At 40.7% G+C, this 19,705-nt stretch overlaps 1 protein-coding gene across 2 annotated transcripts; it reads left to right on the forward strand.

Moving 5' to 3' along the window:
- Positions 1-11,081: 11,081 nt before the first annotated feature.
- Positions 11,082-17,942, forward strand: RNF7 (ring finger protein 7). 2 transcript variants are annotated; one of them, XM_032631323.1, is made up of 3 exons: positions 11,082-11,397; positions 15,329-15,376; positions 16,991-17,942. In XM_032631323.1, exons 1-3 carry the CDS (start codon positions 11,223-11,225, stop codon positions 17,107-17,109), a joined length of 342 nt encoding a protein of 113 aa, XP_032487214.1. In that variant the 5' UTR covers positions 11,082-11,222; the 3' UTR covers positions 17,110-17,942. The 2 variants fall into 2 exon arrangements, with proteins under 2 accessions (XP_032487214.1, XP_032487216.1); XM_032631325.1 differs by having other exon boundaries at positions 11,138-11,390; positions 16,991-17,047.
- The last annotated feature ends 1,763 nt before the right edge of the window (positions 17,943-19,705 follow it).

A 19,705-nucleotide genomic window follows, 5' to 3' on the forward strand; every position in this document is an offset into this window, starting at 1 on the left:
GACGCACTTAGGAGAGGCACCCAGAGTATACAGAGATTAAATTGGGAAAAAACTGGATTCCGGATGTCTCCAAATTGGGTCAGTGCCGCATCTTTGGGAGGGAGGTGGGGGAGGGTGGAGAGGACCTAAGGAAAAGAGCATACTCCGAAACTGGACTGTGTTTCTTTGAGTTACCACGCTTGACACAGCACTGTTTTGTTTTGTCATTTTCTCTGGTCAGCCTGATCAAATACTCTGCCCACTTAAGGGAGACTGACCCTGGGAACAATGTCCTGGGAGAAATGGCTGCTGCTGACATACTTGAAGCACTGAGAGCCAGAAAGACAGGCAGGGCATTTTCAGTTTGTGTTCCCCTCCACCTGTCCACATCTACTGCTTCCCAAATGCAGCGCTACTTACAACTTGCTCCATTTTTTCCATTAAATAAGTGGCTTGAGCTAAGCGATGACCAGGATCACTGTCACAGGCCGGCCACCATTGTGTCGATGTGCCCTGTGATTTGCACAAAGTTCAAGAAGTCTTAGGATGTCACATGTAGTCTTTGATCTAGGTAATGAATACTGTTGAAGTGAAAATTTCTCTGTTGCTCTTTCTTTTCTCCCTCTTCTCTCACCCTCACCTATTCTCTGAGGAATTCTCTCCCATTCTCTATTCTTCCCCCCAGCCTGACCTGCAAAGATTTCTCCAGGTATCAACTGGAAAACTCAAGTACCAGCCCTCATAAGATTCTGATGTGCTTCCTGGATCATCAAAGAATGGTTAAAGTGTGATTGGCACAGAGACAGCATTAACGGTATTTTATGATCAGGTAATCCTTTGAAAATGAGAGAATCACATGTGGAACAAGCTGTTTAGCGTTGGCCACACCTGTCCTCTCCTTCACAATACGCATGACCAGAATTAACAATAGCCAATCTCACTGCTGACGGAGAGATGAGGAAACGTCATTTTAAATAAAGCCTTGGGCTTCCCTGGTGGCGCAGTAGTTGAGAGTCCGCCTGCCGATGCAGGGGACACGGGTTTGTGCCCCGGTCCGGGAAGATCCCACATGCCGCAGAGTGGCTGGGCCCGTGAGCCATGGCCGCTGAGCCTGAGCGTCCGGAGCCTGTGCTCCGCAACGGGAGAGGCCGCAACGGTGAGAGGCCCGCGTACCGCAAAAAATAAATAAATAAATAAATAAAGCCTTATGAAAGACATCATAAACACAGTTGAAAATCCAAATTCAACGTTAACAAAAGCAGGGAAAAATCTTGGTGCACTATCTGGTAGGTTATGTGGAGAGAATTAAGTGATACAAGCATCCAGTCTTTTATCATTTCTATAATAAAACAGTTTTAGAGGCATGACATAATTCTAGATTGCAGTTTTTTAACACTGGCAGTTCTAGAGAGAATTATATTACCGTCTACTTCATTGCCACTTTTAAACTAAAACTACTGGATTGCCATTTCTTAACAGCCAATCAAATGATTCCAAGATTTTAAGATTATCCCTCTATTTTTAGAGAAACAGAACATCTACTTTGTAGTCCATTCGAGTTGAATTCAAACTCAACAGAATTATTCTGTTAAAATGAATTCAAATTTAAGTTTAATTTACGCTCAATAAACTGATGGCAGGTTAATAATTTCTTTTGGTTTCTCTTGGCACTGCAGCAACTTTTTCATTACACACTGCACTAGAAGACATTATAAAGCTGCAGGCAGTCTACTGACCATCTCTGTAGTGGGTGCTAATGATGGGTGGTCTCAGACGGTTTGATGGAAAATAATTATCACTTAGTATGTATTTGGAGCTGCAAAACACTGTGCTTGCTTAGAAAATGGTTCAATTTGCATATATAGGAAGATGATGATCATGAAATACCCACCTGAAAATGCTCATCTAAAAAACATTAAAATGTAATTTCTAGTTCAAGAAGTCAGTTTTTTCCCAAATGTGGTAGTATATATGAGTAGTTTTAATGCATCCATATTTTGACCCAAAATAATTGAGATATTTCTGATGGAGCAGTTCAATCAGATTGTTGCTTTGAACACCAAGAAAGACTCTTCAAATAGGGTTACTTGGTTGGATTTCATAGGGAAAATATCTTGCCATTTAGCCCTAATGACATCATTTTAAACATTAAAAGCAATTAGTAATATCACTGATTATGGAACTAATGTTCTTCTGATTGCTTCTGTGTTCTTATCATTAGCAAGTTATCAAGCTAATTTCTAATTCTAATTCTACTTCTCTCATGAAATCCAAATTAACAGCCTAAGGTTATTATATTAGCCTACTAAGGAGTTCTTAATGACCTACTATTAACGATGGAATACACACAATGAAACCTTCCTCAGAAACATCAGGAACCTCACGTGTTTTAAAAAAAGTTAATAAAAAGACAAACTGCTATCCACATCTTACAGGGTTGTATTTCAACTAATATTTTTAAAGAAAACAAAACAAAACAATACTTCAGGATCACTTCATTTAGCTATTCTTATTTATTTCTTTCACATACATTTATTAAATGCCTCTCGGGTGCCAGGCCCTGTTCTAGATGTTGGTGAATTGAGCAATGAATTCCTGCCTTCATGGGGGTTACTTTCCAGTGGAAGACAGACAGACAGTAACAGCAAACCAACAACAGACAGTAAACTAACAACTTCAAAAAGAAGGAAAACATATACTATTGCGTATCAGATGGGGATTATACTTAAGGGAAAAATAAAGCAAAATAAGGAGATAGTGTGTGTATGTTGGGGGCTGGGGGCTGCAATTTTAGTTAGGGCTGCCAGGGAAAGCTGTACTAAGAAGGGACATTTGAGTGAAGACCCAAAGGAGCGAGGGAGCAATCCATGTAAATATCTGTGAACGCACATTCCATGTAAATGGAACAGCAAGTGCAGAGGCCGTAAGGCAGGAGCCTACCTGGTGTGTTCTAGTGACAGTAAAAGGCGGCCAGCATGGCTGGAATGGGGTGAGAGAAAATGGGAAAGTAATAAGACAAGAAGTAAGCATGGAGGGCAGGGGACCTTTAGTTTTTAACTCTATTGAGATGGAAAAGCATCTGAGAATTTTAAGCAGAGGAATGACCTGATCTGACCCACATTTTAACAGGACCATTCCAGCTCTAAGTTGAAAACAGACTGGAGGGGAGGCAAGGGCAGAGGCAGGGAGACCAATTAGGGACTTTTCTCTGGAAAGGTTAAACAGCCTTTCAGCAGACCCAGGACACCCAGCAATGAGGGTGAGGCGAGAAGCTGGAGAGAGGAGGAGTAAGGAAAATTCTACACATTTGGGATTCAGCCTTTCCCTTCACCCAAGCCTTCTTTGTCTGCCTTGCTTCCAGAAGGCTGATAGCCATGTAGAGGACTGGGGTATTCTTTGAGAAACTGAATAGCCCCAGAGAAAGGAATTCCAGATGCTAACAGCTGGACACTCCCTCACCATTCAAAGAAGCCTAGCAGGTAAGCAAGCCCCGCACATACACAGGAGCTTCCTGTCAGCCTTTGGAATCCTCGTGGTTCACTGTGAACAGAAATCTGAGAATCTCCAGACACGTGAGGCAATTTTCCAACACAGGAAACCACACCTGAAACAAAGAGAATGAAAGAACCCTGAAGATATACAGACAATGCAGAAAATTTTAAAAAGAAATTAGTTATAACACCCTCAGTAAAACAGAAGATAATGTATCTATAAAATAAGAACAGGCTGCTATGAAAAAAGATTAGAAAAAAAAATTTTAAGTTCTTAGAAAGTGAAAATGATAGCTAAAATAAAAACGTCAAAACAAATGTTGAAAAATGAAGTCAAGAAAGGAACAAAAAAGTAGAACAAAAGATAGGGAGATGGGGCTTCCCTGGTGGTGCAGTGGTTGAGAGTCCGCCTGCCGATGCAGGGGACACGGGTTCAGCCCCGGTCCGGGAAGATCCCACATGCCGCGGAGCGGCTGGACCCGTGAGCCATGGCCACTGAGCCTGCGCGTCCGGAGCCTGTGCTCCACAACGGGAGAGGCCACAGCAGTGAGAGGCCCACGTACCGCCAAAAAAAAAAAAAAAAAAAGGGAGATGAAAAACTGGTGAGAAAATATGAGCAACAGGATCAGTCTAAGAGCGCCAGTAACTAACTTGTAGTTTCAGAAAGAGAGAACACAGAAAAATGACAAAAGGGAATTATCAAAGGAATAAATGGAGAACTTTCCCAGAACCAAGGGACATAAATCTGCATACTGAAAGAACCCCCTGAGTCTTCAGCACAGTGCATAATCATGGCATTCCAGAATGCTAGGAATAAAGGGGAGATCCTAACAACATATGAAAAGAAAGAAGATTGCACACAAAGGACTGGGAGTCAGAAGGACCTCAGACTTCCTAACTGAAAGCTAGAGGCAAGGAGCACGGCCATGGCAGCTCTGTGAGAACTCTGCACATTCCCAACTCCTCACCAAGCGTGAGCATAAACTAAAGTTGTTTTCAGCTCGCAAGGACGCAAACTCCATACCTCCTCTATATCCATTCTCAGGAGGCTTCCAGAGAAGATGCTTGAGCAAAATGAGGGAATAAATCACAAAGACAAAGAATGCAGAAATCAGGAGAAGCGATACAGAAAAGTAGAAAAGGGAATCCCAAGAGATGGTTGAGGGTCAGGCCTAGTCCAGATGGGTCAGAAAAATGGAGGACTCTGGAAATGGGGAGTATTGCATTAAAAACGGAATTAATAAAGCATTGGAAATGCTTAAGTATTTTGAAAGAAATGATGACATGTATGTGAGAAATAAAAGAAATTGGGGGAAATATTTCTAATAGGTACATTAAAAAACTATGCAAATGAAAAAAAGAGCAACTACTAAATCAGGCAAAAGAAAGTTATATAAGAAAAAGAAACACTGAACAAAATATGTATGATCACACTAATGAATCTAATGTGTTGATTTAACTAAAAATTGTGATGTATCTCTATTGAAAGGTTTGCTGAAAGTGACAATAGTATGTAAAAATTTAAATGGAAATATTGATAAATAATATAGAAGTACTTTGAAGTAAGGCAGTAAACATGAAAAACAGCTGAATGAGTTGTAAGTGGCTGTCTCTTAGAGAAGAGTGCTGTGGATGCTGAGGTGGGGGGGGAGGGTCTGCTGATTTTCATTATAAACTTTTTAATCCCTATTTAATTGTTTAGCTATGTGTATGCATTGTTTTGATCGAATATTTTTAGGGAATCGAAACGTGCATAGCTTTCTCACCATGCCATTCATTGTTCTGTAACTCCATCTCAATATCTAATTATTATCTTTTTTTTTTTTTTTTTTTTTTTTTGCAGTACGCGGGCCTCTCACTGCTGTGGCCTCTCCCGTTGCGGAGCATAGGCTCCGGACGCGCAGGCTCAGCGACCGTGGCTCACGGGCCCAGCCGCTCTGCGGCATGTGGGGTCTTCCCGGACCGGGGCACGAACCTGTGTCCCCTGCATCGGCAGGCAGACTCTCAACCACTGCGCCACCAGGGAAACCCTACCTAAACTCTTTATGAAGCTGTGCTACCTCTTGGCGGGGGTAAATGTTTACATATGCTTACTCTCTACTATATAAAGTTGAACTTCCTTTTTTCTCTATTTATGATTTCCTGTTTATTTTTTCACAGGCTAAAAACTGAATATGGACACCATATAACCATATGGATTCTATCTATTTCCATGGCCAACTAGACATGCCTGGAAATATATTGCTTGTTCTATAATATTTTTCACTGTAACCAAACCCCTTTCAAGTTCTAAAATTTGATAAGACTCTTTTATGAACGTTTAAAGTAGTGTTAGTTCTGTCACGCTTGTCATTTTCTAAAATGTGGGTTTCACAAGTATGCCTTAGTAAAAATAAGTGGGATTCTTCTCTTGTGCATGTGAAATTTATAATTTGAAGGAAGTCATGATCTTTAAGAAAGAAAGACTCTTCTTTCATAAATACATCTATGGTTGGGAACAATAGGAATTTGGGGAAATAATAACCATCTTCTAAAAGACAACATCCCTAAAAATGGGGATCTTCTCCCAAATGAGGAAACTTCTGCTCACTCTACCCCCTACCCTCATTACGATTTCAGACAGCTCCATGGGAAATGCAAGAGGTGTCATTGATCAATGTATGGATGATAAATTGGATTTGTTAAATTGTACATGATGCAGGGATAAAAAGCACAGATTGGGCAACTAGATGAACCAGAATTCTCTGTGGAAACCTGCTGCTTTACAGGTGACTTTGGGCAGGTCAGTTAACCTCACTGTGCCTCAGTTTCTCCTTATGTAAGATACAGATAAGAGTAGCACCTATTTCATTTGGTGAGCATTGAATGAGGTAACACATCTCAAGTATTTTAGGACAATACCTGTTTCATAGTATGTTTTCAAAAATAAATATTAATGGCTGGTATTATTGTTGTTAGAATTGATGATTCCAGTTATTTCATTGAGAATAGCTACACAAGAACAATAGAGAAAAAAACACTTAAGATCTCTTCATTTTGAAGTTAAAAACAAAAACTGTCATTCATTCGATGTACAATGTAACAATTGCTGGCAAGTTCCAGGCACCAAACTAACTGTAGAGGTGAGGATGAGTACAGTAAATTATGTCCACTCTTGAGGATCTTAGCATCTAGCGAGGAAGAGAAGATCCTCATACATTAAAAGTAAACATTAGAGCATGAGTTGAAATAGTATAAATCATTAGTCAGGGTAAGGAAGCCTATAGGGTAGTGACATCAATTTGACAAATCTCTAGAACTTATATATCCAATGTATGAGGCTTCCTGAGAAATTGTTTCCACTCAAAAAAATAATAATAATAACTTTTTAAAGATTTGCCACCGACATCCACTGGTTGGGAGTGTAAAATCTGTGCTTATTTAGGGGTCTTTTGGCAATGTCTATCAAAATGAAAAATACATGGCCTTAACTCAGGTATACTACTTCTAGAATGCCTGAGTTAAGGCATTCTTAACTCAGGACTATATATATATATATAGAGAGAGAATATATAGAATATATATATATTCTAATATATATATATTAGAATATATATATTCTAATATATATAGAGAATATATAGAATATATATATTCTAATATATATCTAATATATATCTATATTCTCTCTATATATATATTCTAATATATATATATATATTCTCACATGTGCAAGGAAATATGTATAAAGATGTTCACTGCAGCACTATTAATTATACACTGGAAACAACTAAATGTCTCTCAACTGGTTCTCAGAGAAATAAATCACAGGAAATGTATATAGTGGAATTCTATGCAGCCATCAGGAAGAATAATGTGGATATGAAAGTGCTTATATGGAGACATGCCCTAGTCATACTACTGAACAAGAAGAGCAGCCTGGAGAATAAAATGTGAAAATTTCATATTAGCAATGAATTAATATGAGTCAGCAACTTCACTTCTGGGTTTGTTGCAGAAAAGAGAGTAGGGCGCGAGAGGAGGGTCCCATCCCAGGTCTCAGGTGAGTCCCTGGGATGGCCGCCAAGTGTGGGTTCTTGGCTTCACACAGGAAAGAATTAAAGAGTGAGCCATAGTAAAGTGAAAGAAGGTTTATTTAGGGAGATACATACTCCACAGACAGAGTGTGGCATCTCGGAAGGCAAGAGAGGCAAGAGGGTATGGGGCTGTCAGTTTTTATTGGGATGGGTAATTTCATAGGCTAATGAGTGGGAGATTATTCTAGCCATTTGGGGGAAGGGGTGAGGATTTCCAGTAACTGGGCCACTGCTCACTTTTTGACCTTTTGTGGTCGTCCTTGTAACTGCCATGGAAGCTGGGGTGTGTCATTTAGTGTGCTGATGTGCTACAATGAGCATATACTGATGCTCAAGGTCAAGTAGAACTCGACTCAGCCATCTTGGACCTATTTGGTTCTAATCAGTTTATGTCGTGCCCTTGGGCTATGTCATTCTTTTTTTTTTTTTTGCGGTAAGCGGGCCTCTCACTGTTGTGGCCCCTCCCGTTGCGGAGCACAGGCTCCGGACGCGCAGGCCCAGCGGCCATGGCTCACGGGCCCAGCCGCTCCACAGCATGTGGGATCTTCCCAGACCGGGGCACGAACCCGTGTCCCCTGCATCGGCGGACTCTCAACCACTGCACCACCAGGGAAGCCTATGTCATTCTTTTAAAGGTTGTGCCCTACCCACTTCCTGTCTCAGGTTTATATCCAAAAGAACTGAAAGCAGGATCAGGAAGAGATTAATTGTACACCTATGTTCATAAAAGCATTATCCACAATAATCAAATGATGGAAGCAACCCATGTGTCCACTGATGGATGAATAGATAAGCAAAATGGGGTAAATACATACAATGGAATATTATTCAGTCTTAGAAGGGAAGGAAATTTTGACACATGCTACAACATGTATGAACCCGGAGGACATTATGCTAAGTAAACCAGTTACAAAAAGACAAATACTATATAATTCCAATTATATGAGGTACCTAGATTACCCAAACTTAGAAACAGAAAGGAGAATGGTGGCTGCCAGAGGGAGGAGGGGGAAATGGTGAGTTGTTTAATGGGTACAGAGTTTCAGTTTTGGAAGATAAAAAAGTTCTGGACACTGGTTGATAACAAAGTGAATGTACTTAATACTACTGAACTGTACACTTAAAAGTGGTTATGATGGTAAACTTTATGTTATGTGTATTTTACCACAGTTAAAAAGTTTTTAAATGAGTTGATGTGTTATGTGTCTGCAGTACATACGTAGCAATTTCTGGAGAGTCCATTAACAGTACTTGCTTTTTTTTCCATTGGATACTCATTTTCCTATTTTAAGGTTTTTATCATTTATGAGCTGTCAATTTAAAAACCTTAAAATTGTTTGATGAACATCAGTAACAGCACTTTTGGGTTGTTATGCGACCTGATGCCAAAAGAGTGAATTAAGTGCTATGGTTTTTCTGGGAGAAATGAATAAATAGTGGCAAAGAGTGGTCAGTACGGACACAAAGATAAGGGAGTTTTTCCTCATTTCAGAAGCAATGTAGCCGGAGCAGGAAGGGAGACGTTCTGACCAATTTCAGAGATGTTACAATGTGAGGGGCAAAAAACCCCGACAGTCCAGGGTGTGTTTGGAGGACTGAGACAACTAATCTGATGACCGTCTCAGTGAGGAGTGCTTAGGGATGACTACTAGAAAAGTAGACTGGGGCTATATGGTGGCAGGATTTAAGGGACCAACTGGCACATTTAGATTTTGTTCTAGTGATAATGCAGGGCCACGGAACATTTTGAGCAGCAGAGCGCCAAGTGGAAAAGTGGACAGAGGAAAATTAAACAGACACTTTAGATTGAATGCTAGAGTGGGGAGGAGAGACAGGAAGGAAGTCAGGCCACAGTAATCCAGGGGCAGGGTGATGAGGTTCAGATTCAGCATGGGCATGAGCCATTTCTCCTTCTTAATCATCCTCTAGCCTTTCATCTGAGGTCCCTCCTTTTCTCTTTCAGACTGCCCAGTTCCCACCAACGGGGGGCATTTTATCCTCACTGGGTTCCAGCCTTCTTTTAACTATCTAGCATTTATAGCCATCTCTAGTCAGATGTGTGATAGCTTAATTGAATGAAATGTGTTTTGGATGGTTCATCTAGGTTTGTTTACAGGCATTTTTGTCTGGCTCATAAAGCTACTGTGGTCAGATTTACATCTGCCATCACTATTACTGCTCTGTTCAAGCTGACAGCCTCGCAGAGGTCTGCTTTCTCCATTCACTTCCTGGCCTCCAAGGCCTCCCATCTCCGCCCAGTTCAAACTTCACCTCTTCCATGAGGCTTTCCCTCACTACATCCGTCCTGAGGAATGTTTCTGTCCCTCACAGCACCTAACTGCACCACTCAATGAACAGCACACATTAGCATCTAGCCTAATGTGACCATGTGTCCACATTTATATTTTTACATATATAAATATGTAAATGCATAAGCATCCCTGTTCCTCTGCCAGATTTCTGGAGTTTGGGTAGCCCTGGCCCAGGCACAAGGCCTGACATCAGGAGATGAAGGGATGATTAGGCCCAGTAAGAAGTGGTGGGAGGCTGGGTCCCAAACCTGACACAGCAGGTGTCCACCACTAGGTGGTAGTGGTAATCAAGCATCTTCTTCCGCTCTCTGTGCCTCAGATTTCTATCTCTTATCTTTTCAATAGAGATGTCATCTGCTTTGCTTGGGACAACATAATAATATGACCCTGGGCTAGCAACAGAAGAACCCTGGTTTCCAAACTGTCACCTTCACGGAAGAGCAGTGTGCTCTTTAAGTTACTCACTTTTCTGGACCTCATTATTCCTACGTATAAACGGAGTTTAAACTAGATCAGAGGTTCTCCGAGTATAGTCCCCAGGGTTCCTGGGATCCTTTCAGGGGACCAACAAGGTCAAAACTATTTGGATAACAATATTCACAGCTATTTCTCTTCACTCTCTCTTGTGAGTGCACGATATTCTTGTTCTAAGAATAACTTGTAATGGGTTTCTTACTGTTATTTTTAAATGAATACATTTAAATTTTTTCCTGTTTTCTTAAAAAGGAAATATATACGTATGATTGTGTATATGTATACATCCATCCTACAAAAATAAAAGTTCTTTAATGTCCTAATAATTTTTAAGTGTAAAGGGGTCGCGAGACCATAAAGTTTCAGAACCGTTGAACCAGATTCCTAGACCGTCATTCATTCACTCAACAAATAACTGCCCCTCCTGAGGCTGCATTTTTTACGTACCGAGGAGAAGGTGGTGATCAAGACGTGGAGCCCGCTCCGACGCCCTTTACATTTGGGAGGGAGGAGGCAAACGAATATATCAAGACAACTTCTGAGAGCGGTAAGTGTCATGAAGGCATAAAGCAGGACACGTGTTTCATGCGCACTGGAACCCTCCATTGTGCTGAGTCGGCCCCGGGCCCCTCAGGCCCCTGAGCTGGCCAGGCGCGGGGTCGCTGGTACCCGGGGACACCGAGACACCCAGGCACCGGGAAGCCGCGGGCGCTGACGTACCGTGACGTCACTCGGCCGCGCCAGCCAATCGCGGGCGGCCCCAGTCCTCGGCCGGCGGTGGCCCGCGGCCTGCGGGAGGCGCTGTGGCCCGTCGGGCGGCCCCGCGGAGCCGCCATAGCCTCCCGCCTCCCGCGACCCAACGTCTCCGCCGCCGGCCTCGCGCCGCCGCCATGGCCGACGTGGAAGACGGCGAGGAACCCTGCGCCCTGTCCTCTCACTCCGGGAGCGCAGGCTCCAAGTCGGGAGGCGACAAAATGTTCTCTCTCAAGAAGTGGAACGCCGTGGCCATGTGGAGCTGGGACGTGGAGTGCGATACGTGCGCCATCTGTAGGGTCCAGGTGATGGGTAAGCGCTGCACGCGAGGCCCGGGCCGCGCGGCGGCCTCCGCGGGCCCGGCTCCGGGCGTAGGGGACAGACCGAGCCTCGGAGAGACTGTTCCTGGAGGAGTGGGGGCGGGGTCGCCCTGCCCCGGTGCCCAGGGACCGCGGGCCACGCCCGAGCTGTCGCCGGTCAGAGGGCTGCGGCCGCCGCCAGGGGCCGTGGGGTCGTTCAGCAGGCGCCCAGCGCTGGGGACTGGTATTCTGGGGAGAGAAATGGGTGGTAAGCAGTGCCGTTAAACAAGGTAATTTCAGGTAATGATGGGTGTGATCACGACAATAAAAGTAGGCGATTTGATGGGAGCTGGGAGGAACCACTTCGGTTTGTGTGGCCAGCTACGGCACCCTTTACAAAAAGCAGATCGCAGAGAGGTCAGGGTCAAGGCCCTGAGTCAGCGGGTCACTAAAGTGGTTCTGGTCACACACAACAAAGTGATGCTCTGGAGTCATCTTCCACAAAAACGACCCCTAGTCGTGCTCTGAGGAGGCGCAGGGAAGAAAAATGTTCCTAGCCGTTGCCTTTCTGGATGGGCTACTGTTCTGCTGGCTTTTAAAGCTGGATGATTCGAGACTGGTCAGATAGCACTCGCTTGGCTTGAACGGGAAGGATGTAAGCCCTTTTATTCAGAAACATAAAACTTCATCTCCTTCCTGGTCCCTTCCTATCATAGGATGCCATTTCTTGGAGAAGACAGTACCCTGAAGTCAGACCTTTATGGAAAACCCTCTTTTACAAATAACTGTTACTTCTTTCTATGATATTTTTAATAAAAATATTGAACCAAGTGAAACCTTTTAGAATAGCTTCATCTCGTTATGTTTTATATGGTTTATGTTTTAAGATCTCGGACCACCTTGAAAAAGAGGTGCTCTTGAAATGCACGTTATGTTTTTAAATAGGGCATTTAAAACTCCTGCATTTAAGAGCATCTCCCGTTGCGGAGCACAGGCTCCGGACGCGCAGGCTCAGCGGCCATGGCTCACGGGCCCAGCCGCTCCGCGGCATGTGGGATCTTCCCGGACCGGGGCACGAACCCGTGTCCCCTGCATCAGCAGGCGGACTCTCAACCACTGCGCCATCAGGGAAGCCCTTAAATGTTGTTTCTTGAAGGTAGTTGGAGAACACTGAGGTTTGTATAGTTTGAAAGCTTTGTGTCTTGCACTGAAAAATGAGAGAATTGGAGAAAATAACTTAAAAATTGCTCTCCCTTCTTGAGGAATGAAAATTGAAACCTACCAGAATCAAGCGATTTCTCAATTTACTGTCTTTGTAGTATGCTCTTATGTTTTTTATTCATAAGGATTTGTTTTAAAGAAAATTTACAACCATGGGATTCAAACAATTTTTACTTTTAAAAGAACTTGATTTCAGATGTGATCCGCTTATATTGTGTATCAACTTTTAAAAGTACCTAGTTTATTGGCCTGCAATACAGCTCCCTTGTCCTTCCCCTTTCTTAAAAACTAGAATCATAATTTACAGTTTGAGTGACATTTTTAACTTATCCAGGCGATTTTTGTTCTTTTGTACGACAAACTGTTAAAAATTTTATCCCCTAAATTTCCTTTAGTTTAAAAAAAAGAATTTCCTAAAAGAACATTTTATTTTTCTCCCCAAAGAAAAATTTTAAAATAGTAAACAGAAATGCAAAATTTAAAATAATGATTGCAATTTTGCAAGAAATAAACTTTCCTGGGATATTTAAAGTAAGTCAAAGTATGGGCTAAAAATGACTCAGGGTTCACATTAACTTTCTAATTATAGCAAGTATTCTGCTACTGTGGATTAATGTTACAGATTTACAACAGCTGTGCTTTGGGTTCAGGAAAGTATTCTGGACTAGACCTCTGTATTTTGTTTATGAGGTGTTAAAATCCACTTAGTGGTCAGGTGACAGCAGAAGGAAGTTTGTTTTTTAGCATCATTCTGAAAGGTGTTACTATACTCTTTAGAAATGTGCTGTTTTAGATATTAGGAACATCATCAAAAGAAAATGTTTTCCTTTATCTGCAACGTTAGTCATTTTTAGCCATTTAGGTCAGTTTTTGATAATGAATCTAAATCCAAGCTATAAGCATATTCAGAGACTTCTAGATTATACAAAGAGCCCACTTAATCCCATGTCCTTTATATTTGGAATTCATCTCACACGCCTAAATGATTGGTTATGACTTCTGGATCTAAGATTTGCCTGCCAGCCCACTCTGATGTAGTTAACACTCTCTTCCTGGGTTTCCACTCTCCCCCCTTCATTCTGAAAGGAGCAGATGGCACAGCGAGCAAGCACTGGTGAGGAAGAGGCGACCAGGTTTGCTAGTGCTGTCAAGTTATGAAGAGCCAGAGTAACCTTCCACAGCTGTATGTTAACGTGGACGTTTGAGCTAACTTTTTGGAACCTTGTTTTCCTAATTTGTAAAAGAGACAGTTGGGACCATGAACTCTAATTCTGTGATTACACAGGACCAGAGCCATGTCTTCACCCTTATATCATGATCCTTATGATATTTAGTTGTTTGCCTATCTACCTCTCCATTTACTGGTGAGAGCAGGGACCCAGACTTGGTCATTTTGGTGTCGGCAGTGCATTACTCTTTGCACAGAGTAGATACTCAGTAATTGTGGAATTGAAGAAGGCCTCAGGAGGCGGTGGTTGTTTTTAATCCACACTGAAGAGGCCAGGGTGGTGTGTTTTCTTAAGGGTGAGAGCACGCAGAGAGGAGCAAACAAATGCCTGAGCATAATCCAGTGTAAGAAGAGAAGCAGGCTTCAGCTCCACCGTGTTTCTATTTTTACAGAATTATTTTCCTCCAATTTATGTTAAAAACTACTTTTTTCTGTTTGTTTGAACTTCCTTTTACCCAACTTTGACTCCTTTCAGCTAGTGAATGAGTCCATTTCATTGGTTCCTAAAATATTCTATATTACCTCTTTCATCAAACAAATAGTAGTACAGATTCAATTTTGAAAACTTCTAGTATACCCTTTTGGTTCCCATTCCTCATGTTTTCTCCCAGGTAATTTATTAAAATATTTTACTGTTGTCGGGTAAATGCTTTGGGCTCAGAGGGAGCATTTCCTTAAAAAGAAAAAAAGAGGGCTTCCCTGGTGGCGCGGTGGTTGGGAGTCCGCCTGCCGATACACGGGACACCAGTTCGTGCCCCGGTCCGGGAGGATCCCGCATGCCGCGGAGTGGCTGGGCCCGTGGGCCATGGCCGCTGAGCCTGTGCGTCTGGAGCCTGTGCTCCTCAACGGGAGAGGCCGCGGCAGTGAGAGGCCCGCGTACCGCAAAAAAAAAAAAAAAAAAGAAAAAAAAGAAAAAAAGAGAACCTAGTATTTAGGAGTTTTTTACATTTAATTTTTATAGAAATTATACAGTCACATAACTTAAAAACTTGAGCAAGTACACAGTGAAAACTCCTTCCCGTTCCATCCCCTCCCAGGTAAACTTTATTATTAGTTTCTTGGATATCATTCTAGAGTTTCTATCTGTGTGTAAGCAAATACAATATATATGCATGGCTTATTTAAAAGGATGTCTTGAAAATAAACTACTCATAAGGTTGATCTGTGTGAACATGCCCAGTGAGCTTATAACTCCTAATATAGTGGAGTATAGCATATTTTTCTCTGGTGGTTACATCCAAGGTCTTTTCATCAGAGCTTGTAAAAATAGAGGGTCAGTAACCCTTGTGAAATTGCTCATGGTCATAAGTAAATTAGTAGAGTGCCTTGTACTTTATTCATCTTTAAGCAGTTATGTTCAGATGAGAAATTAATAGTATGAGTCTTTTAATCTACATCTCTAACCCTTTGGGCCTTTATTTGACTTTGAAGCGTATGGGTTTTAAAAGTTGCATTCTGAGCATCAGAATGAGAATTGCTATTTGTTTACTTTTAGATGCCTGTCTTAGATGTCAAGCTGAAAACAAACAAGAGGATTGTGTTGGTATGTTGTAATTTTGTTCTCTGGCTTTTTCAACTGAAGGTTTTCTCTCAGTGGGGATGTTTGAATTTGCAATTAAGATTGACTTTATCAATACACAAAAATAAACTGTAAAGCAGTGATCCATTATTAATATAAAATGTTGGTTCTCAGATGGTCTTAATGGAATTAACCTGTAAGTCCTTCAGTTGCTTTAATTGAGGAGAATTGGTTATATATCCTAGACGTGGGCATGGTAAACATTTTGGTAATCAAAAAAGAAATAATTCTTTTCTATTAAGAAGAGTATAAAATAAGGAATTTGCCAAAACATCCTTCAAGTTTTGAGTATGTTACAGGTTAGTTTTGGTCAGTCAGGATTTTATTCTAACAAAGCATTTCAGTATTCAATATTCTTTTATGATCCGGTATTTAACTTTTCTACTAAGGTAAAAACAATTCTAAATCTCAAGATTTTTTTGGATGTAGTTTATAGATAGAAGTTTGTTAAATTTTATTTACATCTGGGGCTACAGAAGTTGTCTTAGGCCAAATATTTAAGCAGCTCAAAGGTTTTTATGTCCCAGTTCTTGAGGTCATCACTTCTAGATTGCTATATAAAAGTGTTTAAAGATTTTCCTGAAATGAAAGGTTACCTTTGTGTTTGTGTGGTTTACATACAGCTTCTTAATGATTTATGTAGTTTTGATCAAATCCTGTTTCTTCCTCTCAAAAGACTTAGAATGAGTCCCCTAGCTTCCTACTCCTACAACCAATTTTCACAAAAAGGTTTGTTTCCTGGTTTTTTTTTTCCTATTTCTTTTATTGTTCTGTTATAGTTCAGTTGGTCAAGCAAGGGATAAATGAAGCCCATGTTTGAGATTGTATCCCAGATTATAGGTGATTTCCCTTGGTTAAAATTTTTTCTTCGATTCTGTTTGTTTTAAACATTTTCATTTGGGAATTGTGAGGTGTAGGCCATCTTTATTTGATCATAGAGAGACCCTTTTCTTGAAAGAGACCTCTCTTTCAAAGCCAGCCACTTTGAAAATTCCATTCTGTTTGTCACGTGAGGAATTGCACTGCCTGTGGATGACTTAACACAGATCCTCACCACTTCCAGAAAACAACTCATTAGAGGTACAACTAATAATGTTTAGAAGCATGTCACCTGTTTATAATCGCCTGCTCTGAGCTAAAAACATTTAAAATTCATTATATCTTGCTAAATAAAAATCAGGAGGACATTTTTCAGTAAAATAAAGACCCAAAGGTCTCCAGGGTCAGTGCCTGACTGAGGTAGTCTGGGATCTAAGGAAGACTAAAGTCTTTTAATCTCCTAACTTGAGAAAGACACCATGTGGAGCTATGTAGGAACTGGGGGCCACCACAGCACCCACAGATTCTAAGCAGTGATGGAAAGTTCCTAAGCACAGTGGTGTATCTCATTTCCTAAGTGTAATTTACATATGTAAGGTTCCATTTCTTTATAGCTAGAAAAAATTATTTTGACCGGTTAACCATCTTTATTCAAGATTATGAACCCTAATTATTACATAATCTAAAATAAGCTAGAATTTTGAGCTCGGTAATTTAAATTGAAATATGTAATGTCAGATATTCTTTTTTTTCTTTCAGTCGTCTGGGGAGAATGTAATCATTCTTTCCATAACTGCTGCATGTCCCTGTGGGTGAAGCAGAACAATCGCTGCCCTCTCTGCCAGCAGGACTGGGTGGTCCAAAGAATCGGCAAATGAGAGCAGTGGAAGGTGTTCCTTGTGCAGTTGTTCGGAGCCCTGGTGGATCTTGTTATCAGGTGCCCTACAAAGGCTAGTACTCTCCAGGGGGCTAATTCTTTGAATCGGAGGCGGTGGATCTGCGGTCTTTTGGGACTCATCAGAGGCATGGGTTAGCCTTTTTCAGTTTTATTTGCAGAAATTCCTCTACAATTAAGAAGATAATTTATTAAAGATGGTCTTTCCTACCTCTGTGGTATGTGTCTCACACACTGCTTATAAGTGCTATAAAGGAGAGAACTATAAATTGAACGACGTTTATAATTTACCTACTGATATCCAAGGAGCTATGGAAGCAGTTCCGTTCAGAAGAGAATTTTTTGCATGCTTGTGGTTGATCAGTTTAAAAAAAAAACAAAAAATGTTATAGTAACAAATAAAGTGCAGCTTAAAACCCAACTCTTATCCTTAATCTGTTCCTAATATTTATTTTTGGCAGGGAGGGGGATGATTCATGAAATCTTTATTTGATATTATGAGAATTTAAAGTTTGGACCAGTGAACAGGGTAAATAAAATTTAACCTTTGGTTGTATGAGATTTCAGTGGTGTTCTACGTTATCATCCTCTGTCTCTGACCCATCAAGAAAACCTAGATCTGCACTCACCTCACTGTTCAATTACTGAGTGGTAAAGGACAGAAGTATTTTCAAGATCTAGTCATATTGCGTTGTAATTTAACTGTGTTTTAGGTGGAATGTTAATGAGGGGAAAATGTTTACCATTGTAGCATTGGATCAAAAAGTTTATTTTATCACACGATGTTTTAATAAACGGTTTATTCTGTTTACCTCATTTGAATTGTCATTATTGCAATTTTATGCACAGCCTTCAACTTAATAAGCTAATTTGTCAAGTGAATGCTTTTGTTTAATTTGAAAAAATATTCATTTGCTCTTTCATTGGTGGTAATAAAATTTTAACTTTATTACCTAGAAACATAAGTGTAAGAAAATATTTAAATTTTATCAAACCAACTCACATTCAGTGGAAGTTATCAAGGAACAATTTGTGAACCACAATTTATGAACCCATGAATTTTTCCATAATGGAGGCTACTGCTATGCATTTAAAAAACCAAAATCTTAACCATTCACTTCTGCAGTTTCAGAGTTTGCCAATCTGAATCTAAGGAATGTGAATACATAAAAGAATATTAAAAATATAATAATTTGGGCTTCCCTGGTGGCACAGTGGTTGAGAGTCCTCCTGCCGATGCAGGGGACACAGGTTCGTGCCCCAGTCCGGCAAGATCCCACATGCCGCGGAGCGGCTGGGCCCGTGAGCCATGACCGCTGAGCCTGCGCATCTGGAGCCTGTGCTCCGCAGCGGGAGAGGCCACAACAGTGAGAGGCCCACGTACCGCCAAAATATATATATATATATATATATATATATAAAATAAAAATTAGAATTCTGTATGCCTTCACCTTGCCTATTTATTTCTTGTAGATTTTGCTTTTTTTTTTTTCACAATTATCTACTGGAAGAATTAATCACCTATACAAATATGTTTGGACCATTTGAATGTGTTTCTTGTGCAGTAAAGCTGTTTTTAGCAGCTCTTTAATCTTTTTAAAAGGTTGTGTCTATAAAATGTGAACTAAATATTTGGCTTTGCAATGAAGAGAAATAGAATGTTGAGTTCTTTCTGTCAGTATGACAGTATGTAAATGAAATGTAAAGGATGGTGGTAATAAGTTGATTTTTCCACACGGCAAAACTGCAGGTCCACCGTCTAACAAAGCTCTGTTTCTATTACACATCAGCATCTGAGGGTAGAAGAGGAGGGACTGGGACAAAGCAGCACTGATCCTATACCCAACCTGGGATGATATCAGCTCATTTGCATAGCCATCTGAAAGTTCATTACACGGTGTTTCATTAGAAGGAACATGCTGTGACATTTATGAATTCCAATGCAAAGCATTGAACAGGTTTTTCTTTCCATTTGATTAAACAATGTTGAATTTTACTTCACTAGTGTATTGGAAACACATTTGTCATCTTTGGCTGTATAACTTTCCATCTATGCAAGTTGCATTCTTGTATTAACAGCTGACATCTAAGTAAATCTCACCCTACCAAACCCACTACTTCCTTTTTATAAAAAAAAAAGTCCCATTTACTATCCTGAAGTGAAATTCATAAATATATCTCCACACATAATTAAAATATATACAATAATAACTGTAATATAAAGTAGAAATAAAAGGAAAGTAATTTATAATTCATTTCTTTTTCAGTATGTAAATGCTTGAGCACAGTTACACCAGAAGACATAATGAAGTAGGCTGATGAGTGCATGCATGTGTGTGTGTGTGTGTGTGTGTGTGTAGTGTGTGTAATCACTACACGAAGACAGCAACAATGTAGACTATTGTGACTCAGAAACATGAGGAACATTTCCATTGATAAGACTTTTTTTTCCCCCAGAATGGTGAACTGTGCTAGTAAAGTTCTGAACAACACAAATTTACAATCTTGATTTGCAATTTAGTTGCATATTTGGAAACCTCAATGGATTTTAAAGCGATGCAGAAATGTACTTTGTGTTT

Source organism: Phocoena sinus, chromosome 4 (genome assembly GCF_008692025.1).
Source record: "Phocoena sinus isolate mPhoSin1 chromosome 4, mPhoSin1.pri, whole genome shotgun sequence".
NCBI lineage: Eukaryota > Metazoa > Chordata > Mammalia > Artiodactyla > Phocoenidae > Phocoena > Phocoena sinus.